Source organism: Oncorhynchus keta, chromosome 22 (assembly GCF_023373465.1).
Source record: "Oncorhynchus keta strain PuntledgeMale-10-30-2019 chromosome 22, Oket_V2, whole genome shotgun sequence".
Lineage (NCBI taxonomy): Eukaryota > Metazoa > Chordata > Actinopteri > Salmoniformes > Salmonidae > Oncorhynchus > Oncorhynchus keta.
In genome coordinates this window covers 2105157-2120370 of record NC_068442.1, presented here as the reverse complement: position 1 = coordinate 2120370, position 15214 = coordinate 2105157, and the positions used below count along the sequence as shown (strand labels likewise).

General features: G+C 43.0%; 1 protein-coding gene and 1 long non-coding RNA gene across 8 annotated transcripts in view; one reads left to right on the top strand and one right to left on the bottom strand.

The window, feature by feature from the left end:
* Positions 1 to 217: 217 nt before the first annotated feature.
* LOC118400905 (uncharacterized) lies at positions 218 to 9231 on the bottom strand. Of its 2 annotated transcripts, XR_008075263.1 has the most exons (4): positions 9082 to 9231; positions 5962 to 6050; positions 5450 to 5695; positions 218 to 5282 (listed from the first exon to the last, which is right to left on the bottom strand). It is a non-coding gene; the product is annotated as an uncharacterized LOC118400905 (long non-coding RNA). The 2 variants fall into 2 exon arrangements; XR_004829132.2 differs by having other exon boundaries at positions 218 to 5695.
* Positions 5434 to 15214, top strand: part of LOC118400904 (CUGBP Elav-like family member 2) — a 68516-nt gene continuing 58735 nt past the window's right edge. For 4 of the 6 annotated variants that reach the window (XR_004829127.2, XR_004829128.2, XR_004829126.2 and 1 more), the window contains exon 1: positions 5434 to 5577. Coding sequence is in view for 1 of the 6 variants with exons in the window: in XM_035797906.2 (XP_035653799.1) it covers positions 5456 to 5577 (122 nt within the window). In the remaining 5 variants the exon portion in view is untranslated. Of the gene's footprint in view, positions 5578 to 9300; positions 9451 to 9714; positions 9871 to 15214 lie in introns of those variants that run through there. The other 2 variants (XR_004829129.2, XR_004829131.2) reach the window with 2 other exon arrangements.

The following is a 15214-nucleotide window of genomic DNA, read 5'->3' as shown; positions in this document are numbered from 1 at the left end:
GCCTTTAGAGAACATTATGAGATAGAGAAAGTGTGCGTGTGACACAGCTGGCCCTCAATGGAGAAGAGACACACGAGGTGGTCTGATGTGAAGAAATCAAGGGGGAAGTGAAAGGGGACTGGCCTTGGAAAAAGAGAAGTAAAAAGTGTCCTATTGCACATGCAAAATAAGCTCATTAATGACCTAAGGTGGTTTGTACAGATGAATAAAAATGTGCTTTCATGGCTTTCTGCTAGCTTTATCAGGTTATGCAACACAATGCATTCATTCAACATTACACAAATATTTCAATATGTAACTAAGTTTATACAACAGCCTTCGTAAGAAAGTGTGGTAGGCTCATACATACTCATAAAAAGCCACAAAGCATTATATGTACAGAGTTAAGTGCAAGCAAACATTTTGTGCACAAGTTTGGCATTTGAAATTAAACTAGACTTATACAAGCTCTTCCCTGCTAATGTAGTAATAATGTAAATGTCGTGCAAATCCTTTTTTACAAGCAAACTGTATCCTCTCTGGTGTGATATGAGACAGTAGACAGGTACACGATCTCCTCCTCTCGTGATGACCATGACTGCCTAGTCCTGTTGATAATCTTAGCAAAATTTCTCTTATGGTGCTGGGTGGTTAAGATTTCCCCCCCCCCCCCTCTTCAATCTCAGGAGGCTGAAGAAATTTGGCTTGGCTCTTAACACCCTCACAAATTTCTGCAGATGCACAATTGAGAGCATCCTACCGCCTGGTATGGCAACTGCACCGCCCGCAACCGCAGGGCTCTCCAGAGGGTAGTGCGGTCTGCCTAATGCATCACCGGGGGCAAACTATCTGCCCTCCAGGACACCTACAGCAGGACACCTGTCTCAGGAAGCCTCATCAAGGACATCAACCACCCGAGCCACAGCCTGTTCACCATGCTATCAACCAGATGGCGAGGTTAGTACAGGTGTATCAAAGCTGGGACCGAGAGACTGAAAAACAGCTTCTATCTTAAGGCCATCAGACTGGTAAATAGCCATCACTAGCCGGCTTCCACCCCGTTACCCAACCCTGCACCTTAGTCTGCTGCCCTATATAGATAGACTTGGAATCACTGGCCACTTTAATAATGGAACACTAGTCACTTTAATGATGTTTACAAACTACTTTACTCAACTCATATGTATATACTGTATTCTATTCTACTGTATTTTAGTCAATGCCACTCCGACATTGCTTGATCCAATATGCAAATATTTCTCATCAAATCAAATTTATATAGCCCTTCTCACATCAGCGGATATCTCAAAGTGCTGTACAGAAACCCAGCCTAAAACCCCAAACAGCAAGCAATGCAGGTGTAAAAGCACGGTGGCTAGGAAAAACACCCTAGAAAGGCCAAAACCTAGGAAGAAACCTAGAGAGGAACCAGGCTATGAGGGGTGTCCAGTCCTCTTCTGGCTGTGCCGGGTGGAGATTATAACAGAACATGGCCAAGATGTTCAAATGTTCATAAATGACAGGCATGGTCAAATAATAATAATCACAGTAGTTGTCGAGGGCGCAACAAGTCAGCACCTCAGGAGTAAATGTCAGTTGGCTTTTCATAGCCGATCATTGAGAGTATCTCTACCACTCCTGCTGTCTCTAGAGAGTTGAAAACAGCAGGTCTGAGACAGGTAGTACGTCCGGTGAACAGGTCAGGGTTCCATAGCCGCAGGCAGAACAGTTGAAACTGGAGCAGCAGCACAGCCAGGTGGACTGGGGACAGCAAGGAGCCATCATGCCAGGTAGTCCTGAGGCATGGTCCTAGGACTCAGGTCCTCCGAGAGAAAGATAAAGAGAGAATTAGAGAGAGAGAGCATACTTAAATTCACACAGGTTACCAGATAAGACAGGAGAAGTACTCCAGATATAACAGACTGACCCTAGCCCCCCAACAAACTACTGCAGCATAAATACTGGAGGCTGAGACAGGAGGGGTCAGGAGACACTGTGGCCCCATCCGATGATACCCCCGGACAGGGCCAAACAGGCAGGATATAATCCCACCCACTTTGCCAAAGCACAGCCCCCACACCACTAGAGGGATATCTTCAACCACCAACTTACCATCCTGAGACAAGGCAGAGTATAGCCCACAAAGATCTCCGCCACGGCACAACCCAAGGGGAGGCGCCAACCCATTTCCATTCTTTTAGATGTGTGTGTGTATTGTGAATAATTTTTAGATTCTACTGCACTATTAGATACTACTGCACTGTTGGAGCTAGGAACACAAGCATTTCTCTACACCCGCAATAACATCTGCTAAATATGTATATGTGACCAATGCAATTTGATTTGAGATTACCCAATGAAAGCTATCAGACACCTCAAACACCCAGAACCAAAGCCTATGGATGGAGGTTTCATTTTCACAAAATAATGCATGGAGGTTTCAACAAAACAAGACAGACAGCAGTTTCACAATCTGACCGTAGAAAGTAGAAGGTAGTTGTTTTCCGGTTTCATAAAAAAGTCTTTCTGCAGTGCTAGTGAACATTGAGTCACCAGACAAACTGACTCTGTCACTTTGGGTCATGGGGAGCACGTGAGTGAGAACGAAAGAGTGAGAGAGAGACTGCCAGACAAGAGGTCTCAAACCCTTTCATGTGTCTTTCAGTAGCCTAGCACATGTGGTTAGTTTACAGATGTGCAGTCTTCCCTTTCAGATTCTATTCACCTTCTGGAAAGTGTTACGTTGAAATGGATGTTAGTTCCTGAATAATTTAACTTCAATGTTTCTGTAATAGATACAGCTTCACTTTCAAAATCAATTTTCTTCCATTAGAATCAAACCTACTGTCGAATGTATCACTTGGATCAGAGGTATTTCAGGAGATACTGCAAGTTCACTTAGTGCAAGAACACAATAACTTTAGTTGCTCTCTGCTTTATATGGTGCAGCAACACATCACAAAGACTAGCTAGGGTTTCAACATCAGCGTTAAAATATTTATGTCAGCGGAAACTAAGTGTGCAAGAAAGAGCGAGGCTGAAACCAGAGGGATTTACGCTCAGATCAGAGGATCCCCTTCACCATGTCAGTCTTATCCCCTATGATACCCGCTCGGCACACATGCAGCACACACACCCACATGTACTGCACAGCATACATGACCCTGTTTCAAATGACTTTCCTACTTCCTAGTCAGAGAGAGAGAATGAGAAAGAGAGAGAGAGCAAGAGAGAACGCCTATGGGGGTCGGAGGCCTAGATTTATTTTCTCCTGGGCTCTCAGAGTCCGAGAAGGATATTACAGAGCAAATCTCATCTTAAAGGTTGTTTCTTTATGTACCTGGAATAAAAGGAGGAACTATACGCATCAACAGGAAGTCATCTGGCTGCATGCCATAGTGAAATATTTTCTAGTTTATTTCCTCTGCCTACTGTACTCCTGCCATACTCTTCACTTTGATAGCACTGTGGTGTAGTCCGGATGGACTATGATGAGTTGCCATGCAAATTATGGTACTAAAGCAGTAGTTGTAAACTACATAAAGTTATAAATAGGAAATTCTCACTGCATGCCATACTTCTTTTAATTTTGGTAACTCTATTGTAGGTGTATAAGCTATGCAAATTAGGGCAGTAATTTGAAACGACATAAGGGTATGCCTCTTCATGTTTTGGTTCCTGTTGTCAGTTGATGGTGGCCAATGGCTCCAGGGTCTGTGACAACACTTTATGTAAAACTGTTCTTCAAGTGTGTGTGTGTCTTATGTGAAGTAGTTGAGAATGCATTTGACTGGCCTAGTTACCAGATCTGTTTGTGCTATAGCCAACGTCTCCACCGTGTGTTGTCATGCCAAACAAGAGAATAGACGCACGTTAGAAGAACCGTTGGCTATACTACAAACAGATATGACAACTGACCACACTAGTATTTGACATGGTCAAACAACTAATATGCTACACTGCCATGGGATATGATAATGAGTGTATCCCAAATGGCACCCTATTCCATTTGTAGTGCACTACTTTTGACCAGGACCTATAGGGCTCTGATCAAAAGTAGTGCACTATGTGGGAATATGGTGCCATTTGGAACGTAAAATGGGGCTGTATTTCATATAGCAAAGTATTGCAGAGAGATTTCTGTTCATGTTAGGATCAACATGCAAACAAAATGCCATCTGAGAGAGGAGACTAGCATAATCCTTCCTTTATTAAAAGATAGCCATGCTTACCAGAATTTTTTCTTACTGACTAAACATACAGCAAGCTATGCTATCCATCTCTGCACCAGTGTAATAATGACAACATACTGTAGAGAGGGTACAGAGGTAGACAGGGTTGGCTCTGTCTCCCCCTCTCACAAAGGTCTCCATCACCCCCTCTCTGTGTCTCTCCTCTGTCGCTCCCTGTACCTCTCTCCCCTCCCTCTTCTCATCCTCTGGTTTATCATCAGTCAGTCCAGGGAATGTGAAGAATGTGACATATGCGCATCCTCCTGTCTAAAAGAAGATTACTCAGAAAGTGATGGTATGACTGGACTGGATAAGGGTTTTGGATAAAAGCCGTGCCCCAATAAATGTTTCCTGGTGTTAAATATTTGGCGTTTTCACGGACTAAATCTCGACCAAAAGATCTGCATGTAACTGCAAAGTTAGTAGATGGAGTTGTTAGAACATTTCAATCATTTCAACATTTGAAGTTTGAAACTTCAGAATCCAGTTTTTTTACATACAAATTCATGCATCTGTTCTAAAAAGGGTGTGGTGCTTTGCTTGTTGGATTGATTTCCCTGCTTGACACAGACTTTGGTTGGACCACACTATGATTCCTGCCACAAGTGCAGTACCTGAGGTTGAGCCTGTACGTACAGTATTTCCTTTGTAACAACAACACCTGGTATCGACCTACATTTGGCCTGCATTTCTCCTGTATCCAAGCATTCAAATATATGCAAAACATTGAAACAGGGATCATACCACAACCTACTCAATCCCAGAACCTGAGAAAGAAACAGATCCAGAGATCCATTGGCAAACTTTGCAGACGTTTCCCCTTATTTTCCCCATGCATCCCAGTCTGCCCAGTCTGACAGTAGGAATAAATCACCCGTGTCCAATTTCCTGGACTCTTCCTAATATGGGTGTCAATTAGACGAAGAGTACTACTGTGGCCGCAGCTTTGCAGCCTGCGAACCGGTCTGCCGCGGGCTGCACAATGCATTAGCCCACGATGAGCTGTCAAAAAGGATTATTTCAGCTACGCCAGTCAGCAAAAGGGGTGTGTACCGCTCGACTGCACTAAATCTGAGGAGAGAAAGAGAGGGGTGGGAGTGAAAAACAGAGAGAGCGAGAGAGAAATAGAGAGAGGGAAAAAAAGCTACCCAGATAGAGAGGTGAGAGGGAGAAATAGTGAGAAGAAGAGAAGTGTCCATTTAACACACATAAGAAGGTGGATTTTTCTGGAAGAGTACCGTGCGATGTTGGAACACTCGTCGGAGCTAGCCCTGGTGCAGAGCATATACGTCAACGGCATGCGCTGTCCCCCCTCTGCCTCTGCCGCCGGTGTCCCCGTCAGGAATGAGGACCTAGGATCTCTGAGGTACGTTGTCCTTGGATGTTGGGTTGGCCCCTCATTCAGAATGAATGAGTCAGATCTAGCCTGGCTTGCTTTTGTTGTGGTTGGGGCTTTAGCCAGTGTTTATAATGATTATTTGTCCCTGTGGTGGTGAATAATGGATATTGTTATAGGACCAATTCATTGTTTTCAGTTGAACTATTCATTCTCATGCCATGGTGGGTTAGAGTAGATTTGTGATGTGTATGTTTTTCACTGAAAGGAAAAGAGATACAAGCTCTCTTGTGATCTGGGGTAAAATCTCCCCCCTGCCCAAAATCCACCCCCTTCAGTCATCTTCACAAACTCTCATATTTGATCCTGTTGATTGAAGTCATCATCAAATCAAATGTGAATAAATACATTTACCTTCTTATATTACATGACTCAAAACCAATGTATTGTGAATACACAATACTGATGTATTGGTCCACAGGGATCGGGAAAGTTGCGTCTCCCTGAAATGAAAAGAAGTTAAAGAAATAAATTAAAATAGGCGTGACCTTCCCTCACAATTAAAAGATGAAGAAATGGGTCTGTCAGTCTGTCAGTCAGTGATGCAGGAACAGGGATCTACCACTGTATGAAAGAGAGGCCACTGAAGAGGACAGTGGTGCGAACAAGTCCACCCATCCAGGCCTTGCCCTAACACCTTCAGACAAAACCAATATAAACTGCAAATCTACTGCAGGGCACAGAAACATTTACATCATCCAATAAGACATTTGCATAAACCAGTATTACCAGCACCAAAAACCTAACAAACTAATCTGATAAGGTTAGTGTTAACCAACATAGCAGCCAACCGAGCTATAACAAAAAATCTGCATTTATTTTCAGATTAGAACATTGAGTCATACACAGATCTTCTCCCACTCCTTCTCCATTTTGAGAGCACCAGCTTCAGTTGGTCGCCATTCTGCAAGTGCTTTCAGAGCTGGGAGAAATGATGTCAGCCAGGCAGATAGGCAGGCAGCAAGTTCATGACGATACATATACAAACATAGATGATGTAACCCATTTGGGTTGCTCTGTACAATTGGCCTATTTTTACTTGACCCGCTTCACCATTGGTTAAGAAGGGGTGCAAGTCAAATGCTAGATGAATTGATTTGTAGGGGGCAGGGATCGTCCAGATAGTCCCACGTTGCAAAAGAATACCACAGAACAGGAAGATGTAAACAAACAAGGCATATGGTACGTGTAGAGATTACCATAGGATTACGATAGTAATAATCTGAGAGGTTAAACATGTGAGGCTAACGTCAAGAGGCGGCAACCAATAACTAACTATACAATCCATTCCAAGAAACATGGTTCCATTGCAACAACAAAATAGTATTTATTTTTTAATATTCCAGCACAATATGTGTTATACTTTCTTCCATAAATAGATGGGTCATTTAGTGTACAATGGGGAACTGTGATGTACTGTAGGCTACCCAACTAATCTCATATGACAGACTACGGTAGATGTAATATTCAGAGACTTTACTTGTCTGGTTCCACAAGACTAATAACCACCACAAGACACGGGGGCTGTCATTTAAAATGGCCAGACAAGGGGGCTGTCATGTCCCTCTTGCAATGTATCTTCTTAGAGAGATTTTCGGAGATCTAAAATGATTAAACACAATTATAGCCTAGTCTAAAGCTCACACATACTTTGATGTTGTGTGAGATAGTAATATCAGATTAGAGTCCAAATGCGTAACATTCCAACATAATATCTGAACCAAGAGATGCTTTGATAAGATGCTTTTTATAGCAGCCCAGCCCCTAAATCCTAATGGGCGTTCATAATAGACTATGTGCCTGTCTGAATGTAGCCTACATGGTAAAATAGGTCACAGTCATATTGTATGTATGTCGGCTACGCATAGGGCATAACACTTTGAAACGCTAAAATCAACACAATCTGCACTGTAGTCTGCCTTGAAAATTGCTTTGGATACAAGGATTAACCGGGATTTCACAAATAGGATATTTCTTATCAGTGAGTCTGCAGAAGGAACCTGCAAGTAGGAATTTTGTTGGACGACATATACCATGTGTATCCCTCCCGTATGACTAATAAAACTTGAAATTTGAAACTTGGTGAGACACTCCCAATAATATTTTAGGGGGTTATGAATGTGCAGCTGCTGTGAGTGCTAGAATTAACCATTCCAGTCCAGTTAATTAGGCCATCAGCCCCTCTCTGCTACGGGTTGTATCATTAGGGCACAACGTAGCAAAATGTTTTGCAACGGAAAGCTAAAACAAGCATTTCTTATTAAACAATTCAGCTAGTCCTTCCCTCTCTGTTTCAGTCTGTTTTCTTCCATTTGGTGCCTGTTCTGCTCTGCTGTGGTACAAACAGTACTTGACAATTGTGATCTGTCCCCCCCTCGATGGGCGTTTGTATAGGGAAACCTCGCCCAGCAAGTCGAGTTCAACAAAGAAAGACAGCCCCCTCCCCAAGAAAACAACAGCAATACCACAAAAGGGGAGCATGACCTGTGACCCGTATAGAAGCATGGGTTATGTCCCAAATGGCAAGCTGGACTCTGGCCAAAAGACGTGCACTACATAGGGAATAGGGTGACATTTGGGACACATACAAAAAACTCACGATGACTAGGGAAAAAAAAAACAGTATTTGAATGATCTTTTCTTCTTGGCCAATATTCACAAAGAGTCTCGGTGTAGTAGCGCTGATATAGGATCCTTTTGTCTTTTAGATACAAATTAATATAATTTGGACAGGGGCGACCTGATCCTAGACCAGCACTCAAACTCTGACAAGCTTTTTGAATACTGGCCCAGACACTAATAGGGTGGGACTCGGATTTGAGTGCCGTAACAAAACATTTGGAGTATTTCATTTGAATTATTGGAGAGAAGTATTATAGAAAGGGGATTTCCTATTACTACTTGACTGGTTCAATAATAGCCAAGTGCTTGAGCTAAGGACTCGTGGAATGGGGTTGCCATAGCCTATCATTTTCCTTTCTCTGATAATCTCTTACCTCTCTAGCAAATGGTATTGGCCTATTGGGTCTGTAGTCAAGGTTCAAGAAATGGGGTTGGGTAAGGCTCGCTATATAATTTTCCTTTCTCTGATAATCTCTTACCTCTCACAAAATGTCCATCTCTTTTCCCCCCTTTTTTTGTTAACCCATCCACCCTCTTCAGGGTACAAAAATAGCTGTTTTTGTTACATATAAACATCCATCTCATTCTGTTTTTGTCTGTCTTGGTTCTGTTGTAGTCTTGCCAGGGGGTTATTGGGATCTCCTTTTCCTTCCATCAACACCTGCCATATTTCACAAGCACATCGTTTAGGTCAGATTGAGCCATGGGTGGTTAAAGTACCAATATACTTGTGTAAACTGCTGCCTACTTCAAATAGACTGACAATAAATAGTAAAATAAAGTATGGATTATATGGACGTGCAAACAAAAATAACTGGAACCCCAGCCTAAATCCAAAATGTTTTTACATACTTGACAGGGAACAGAAGTAGTCACGCCTCTCTCTCTTGCTCTCCCTGCAGTTGACAGCTCGTCTGTAGTTTATTTTTCAATTTGGCGATTGGAGGAGAAATGAGCTGGGGGATGCAGAAGACGAATGTCAATCGCTTCTGATGATTTTAGTACTCGCATTCTGCTGCTTAGAGTAGAAGCCCCCTCTCCCTGGCTCCGTTTTGTGGTCGCGCAGCAGTTGAATCTCGAAGCCGTTTACTTTCATTGTTGAAAGACGACGGCGTGGTGGCTTGTACCGTAGCTCGTTAACATGACTTCGGCATACAGTGGTCTGGATTTTCTTCCGGATAGGACGGTCGAAAGCCGGTTGATGAGCTCGGAAGACACGAAGTAAGTAGCAAATGCCTGTTTTTTAAGACTAATCATAACCGACATGTATTTGTCAACATTTTTTTATGAATTTGCAGATAAAATGTAGAACGCCCCGCACATGAAGTCGCGCCCAACGCGCCACACAGAAGAAGGCTAAAAAAAAAGGCTGGGGGGGTACTATAAAGCTCGCTAACGTTATACGGTAGTTCACTAAGATGTGTTTACGGTTTAGCTAAGGAAATGCTAGTCAACTGACATTTGCTTCCGGAGTTAAGACGTTGCAGACATTATCGGGCTCGTCATTGTAAAGTTTATACAAGCTGGGGTTGCTTGTGTGTTTACTGTGCGAGCGGGAGAAACGTGCACACGAGGCAGCCGCCCTTTGTTTTTTAAAATGCTGCTTGCTTGAGCAGAACAGCAACGGAGTCGTCGGTTCGGGTAAGTTATGACAGAAAATTACTTCCAACTAACAATGTTACTACCCGTTGCCACGCTTTCGATGGCAAGCGTTGCACATCAGTCGCTATGTAATGTAACAGTTGACGTAAAACGTTTTTTTTTGCGGGGGGGCGAGGTATTTCTTGCGTTTGTACTCGGCGTGTTTTACGACGAGACAGTTTGCTACGTCTTTGTAGCTAGTTTCCCCGTTAACAAATCGATTTCCCGTAATGGAGGTTCGTGTAGGGTGGCTTGCAGGAACACGTGGTACATTCTTTTTTGTTGAGCAATTTTAATGAAAATCGTGTGACCGCCACATAGATTTGTTTGCAAAGGAAGCCAGTCAACACAGGCGTATTGTTTTCAGAAATGCCCCCGAGGCTAATTCGGCTTACCATGAGTGGATTTCAACTCACACCCATAGATAGGGAGGGTATGAAGCTCAAGGCTCTACGTTGCTAGACACAGTTAACTCTGAAATCCCCCTAGTTATATCTAGATATGGGCTTGGCTCTGTAGTTAAGTTCCCGAAACATACAAACGTAAACCTTTTACAACAAATCCTTTGCGCAGATAGTGATTATAAAATGGTCTGATCAATGGATTTGCATTAAAACACGGTGACTGACAAATAATATGCTTTCCTACTAGATAAGGACAGACGGGGAGCATTCTCACCAGTTTCCCTTTTCCATGCAAGACGGAATAAAACATTTTTGTAGTGGCAACAAATACGTTTGTCATAATGCTCATGGGAAATCTTTCGACCCCTGACCTGTCCAACTCGCAGCTGTTGTTGGATGATGGATTTATGCATGTTCATGTGAGTGGAAGAGGTGAAGCGAGAGGTTTTACTCCGCCCCAGGTCTGTCCACTAAAATGTATTTATGAAGGTCAACGAGCTTGTCGAATACGGTCAACAAAAAATGTAATTGCTAATTTGCTCCATGAAGCTTCTTTGATCGAATATTAGTCTTTTAATGGTTAAGTTGTTGCGAATTGATTTATATACGTGGACGCACGTGGCATTAAAGTCGTTTTGGGGTAAATTGCTTTATTTCATAGTTGTGCCTGTTGTCGTAGAGATATCTAGAGGACTCATCGTTGATATACCTGTTTTAGCATGAACATTGCCATTGAGGGATCCACCATTTTAAACTTGTCAACTGTGTGGGGATTCCTGAGTTGGCACAATCAGTGAATGAAGAAGTTAAGAAATTAAGAAAAACCCTTAACTGAAAACAATGTTTTTTTTTGTCTCCACAAATTTAAAATCACAGTACAGTTATCACAAAACTTATTATTTTCCGTGTTATAGCCTAACGAGCCATTATGCCATAAAGGCCTGGGGAAAGTTGTGTCATTGTAAATAAAAACCAGAGCGGAAGATGCAAACTTTAGGCTACTTGAGTGAATTTGTGAGGCATGCAAGAACAAGCAAGCGTTTAAACCCTTTACAATGAAGATCTGTGAAGTTATTTGGATTTTTCAAATTATCTTTGAGACATGGTCCTGAAAAAGGGATGTTTCTTTTTTTGCTGAGTTTACATACAAATGTATAGATGAGCAATGACAGAGTGGCATAGGCAAGATGGTATAAAATACAGTATATACATATGAGATGAGTATGATATGTAAGTTATTAAAGTAAACATTCTTCAAGTGGTGTTATTAAAGTGACTAGTGATTTGTGTCTGTATGTTGGCAGCAGCCTCTCTATGTTAGTGATGACTGTTTAACAGTCTGATGGCCTTGAGATAGAAGCTGTTTTTCCAGTCTCTCGGTTCCAGCTTTGATGCACCTGTTCTGACTTTGCCTTCTGGATGGTAGAGGGGTGAACAGGCAGTGTTTTGGGTGGTTGTTGTCCTTGATGATCTTTTTGGCCTTCCTGTGACATCGGGTGCTGTACGTGTCCTGGAGGGCAGGTAGTTTGCCCCCGGTGACGCGTTGTGCATACCGCACTGCACCACCCTCTGGAGAGCCTTGCGGTTGTGGGCGGTGCAGTTGCTGTACCAGTGCTGTGATACAGCCTGACAGGGTGCTCTTAATTGTGCATCTGTGAAAGTTTTAGGTGACAATCCTAAAATAATTCAGTCTCTTGAGGTTGAAGAGCCGCTTTTGCGTTTTCTTCATCACACTGTCTGTGTGGGTGGACCATTTCAGTCTGTCCGTGATGTGTACGCAAAGAACTTAAAATGTCCCACCTTGTCCACTGCTGTTCCGTCTATGGATAGGGGGGTGCTCCCTCTGCTGTTTCCTGGAGTCCACGATCATCTCCTTTGTCTTGTTGATATTGAGTGAGAGGTTGTTTTCCTGGCAACACACCACGAGTGCCCTCACCTCCTCCCAGCAGGCTGTCATGTCGTCCAATTTGTAAGTCGCTCTGGATAAGAGCGTCTGCTAAATGACTTAAATGTAAATGTAAATGTTGTTGGTAATCAAGCCTACCACTGTTGTGTCGTCTGCAAACTTGATGATTGAGTTGGAGGCGTGCATTGCCACGCAGTCATGGGTGAACAGGGAGTACGGTAGTAGGGGCCTGAGCACCTGCCCTTGTAGGGCCCCAGTGTTGAGGATCTGCAAAGTGGAGATGTTGTTTCCTACCGTCACCACCTGGGGGTGACCCATCCAGGAAGTCCAGGACCTAATTTCACAGGGTGGGGTTGAGACCCAAGGCCTCAAGATTAATGATGAGCTTGGAGGGTACTATGGTGGTGAATTTTGAGCTGTAGTCAATGAACAGCATTCTTCCATACCCCTCTTGTCCAGATGGGATAGGGCACTGTGCAGTGAGATGGTGATTACATCGTCTGTGGATCTATTGGGGCGGTAAGCAAATTGAAATGGGTCTAGGGTGTAAGGTCATATGATCCTTGACTAGTCTCTCAAAGCACTTCATGATGACAGAAGTGAGTGCTGCAGGGCGATGGTCATTTAGGTCAGTTACCTTTGCCTTCTTGGGTACAGGAATAATGGAACAATACATAAAAAACTAAATACTGCATAGTTTCTTAAGGACTAAAAGAGAGGCAGCCCTCTCTGTTGGCGTCATTTTGCCAGATGCGAGTGTTTTGTGTTCTCGGAAGTACGGAGTTCGGAGTTGATTCCTAGCAGAATCAAATCTTGAAAATCGGAAATGGAAGTTGACACCAGGGGAATCGAGGAATAAATGATTGGAGTCGAGAATTTAAATTTTGAATAGACTCCACCACTATGTCATCGTCTTAAACAGTTGGAAAAATGGCATAGAAAGGCAAGCGACAGCAGCAAAGTCCTTTATGGCAATACTTTGAGAAGTTAAATGAGAAGGAAATGCAAACTTTCTAAGGTGGAATTGTTGTACAGTAATAATAGTACATGTGCAATGCTTAACCATCTGAAAGGGATGGTGCTGCTGCAGGCAGCTGCATTGTGAATTCACATGGAATTTTGTCATTTTCTAATTTTAAAGGAAAACCGATTATATAAAATAAATTATAAATAAATTGCAGTTTAAATGGGCAATTTCTCACATCTGTACTTTAAAATGGAGATGGCCTAAATGTTGCTGCCCACAGACGCTATAATGGCACATATACAAAGATGAGTCCTCTACCTATCTCTATGGCCTGTTGTTCACATGTGTATCTGCCCTCTCATTGGCTAGAATGGCCCCACCAATGGTCCCTCCTCCATCCTGCCTTCCAGGCATTTATATTTCCATTGTTAGAGCGGTCACTTGAATATCTTGTAAATATAATAAACAATCTTATTGTTAATGTGATTCCAGCATTTCAATTCAATTGACTTTATTGACATATCACTCACCACTCATCTTAGTTGAGTTCAACAGCAAGTATCCTGTAGCAGCTTCATCCATTTCCCACCATCACATACACATATTGAAAAGTCAACAGTGAACTTACTCGTAATATCAACAAGGGCTAATATCAACAAGGGATGATTGACCGAGGGAAAATGTGATCATGGCTGTCTGGAAATTGAATTGTGATTAGTCTAAAGCAAGGGTGTCAAGCTCATCTTGACCTAGTGGCAATTCCAATTTGTAAGTCGCTCTGGATAAGAGCGTCTGCTAAATGACTTAAATGTAATGTAATGTAGTGGCAGCATTTGGTCTTCAACGAGGTCCGGGGTGCCGCACTGAAAACTGGTTATATTTTCTCGCCGTCAAAATTTGCGAAAGATCATTGCAAAAATGATGGATGGGGAACTTACTCCCTGACCGTCTAGCTTTAATTTAGGTGATTTTTGGCAAGGCGGGCACAATCAAGAGACTGTTTCAATGCATGTCCATTATTTTCCATGGACCATATTTGACACTCCTGGACTAAAGGCTTGGGGTGGTTTGGGACTGGAAGGATTCCTTGCATTCATCATATCTTTTGGCTTTGGATGCGCATGCACACAAAGGTGACAATTTCTGTGTGTGTGTGTGTGTGTGTGTGTGTGTGTGTGTGTGTGTGTGTGTGTGTGTGTGTGTGTGTGTGTGTGTGTGTGTGTGTGTGTGTGTGTGTGTGTGTGTGTGTGTGTGTGTGTGTGTTCTGTGATTGATTGAGCCTCTGATAGAAGATAGTGAATATCTGGGCTTAAGTTTGATCCTTTGGCAATGAACACTGAGATGAGGAGTCTCCCAAATGGCACCCTAGTGCACTACTTTTGCCCGGGTACTACTTTTGCTCAGCACTTCTTCTTTTACCCTATGGGCACTGGCCAAAAGTAGTGCACTATATAGGGAATAGGGTGCTATTTGAAACGCACACATGGTGTTATCTGGGCTACGCTGTGATGATGATGTGATCCTTTTGTTGTGGACACTGACAGGGGTCGGGTGGCTGTCTGATCTGGGCAAAGTGTGGCCTCTTTGCACTGACTCTTGGGGCTGAGAGGGGGCCAGCTGTTCGCATAGCGTGTGGGGATCAAATCCATTTTTTTGTCACATGTGCCGAATACAACAGGTGTTGCTTACTTACGAGCCCCTAACCAACAATGCAGTAAAAAAAATGTATGAACAAGTAATTAAAGAGCAGCAGTAAAATATTAATAGCGAGACCCAAGACTATATACATGGGGGTACTGGTACAAAGTGCGGGGGCACCGCTTAGTCGAGGTAATTGAGGTAATATGTAGGTGGAGTTATTAAAGTGACTATGCATAGATGACAACAACAGAGTGTAGCAGTGGTGTAGAAGCCTATTGGACCTAGGCTTGGCTCTCCGGTACCCCTTGCCGTGCGGTAGCAGAGAGAACAGTCTATGACTAGGGTGGCTGGAGTCTTTAACTATTTTTAGGGCCTTCCTCTGACACCACCTGGTATAGAGGTCCTGGATGACAGGAAGCTTTGCCC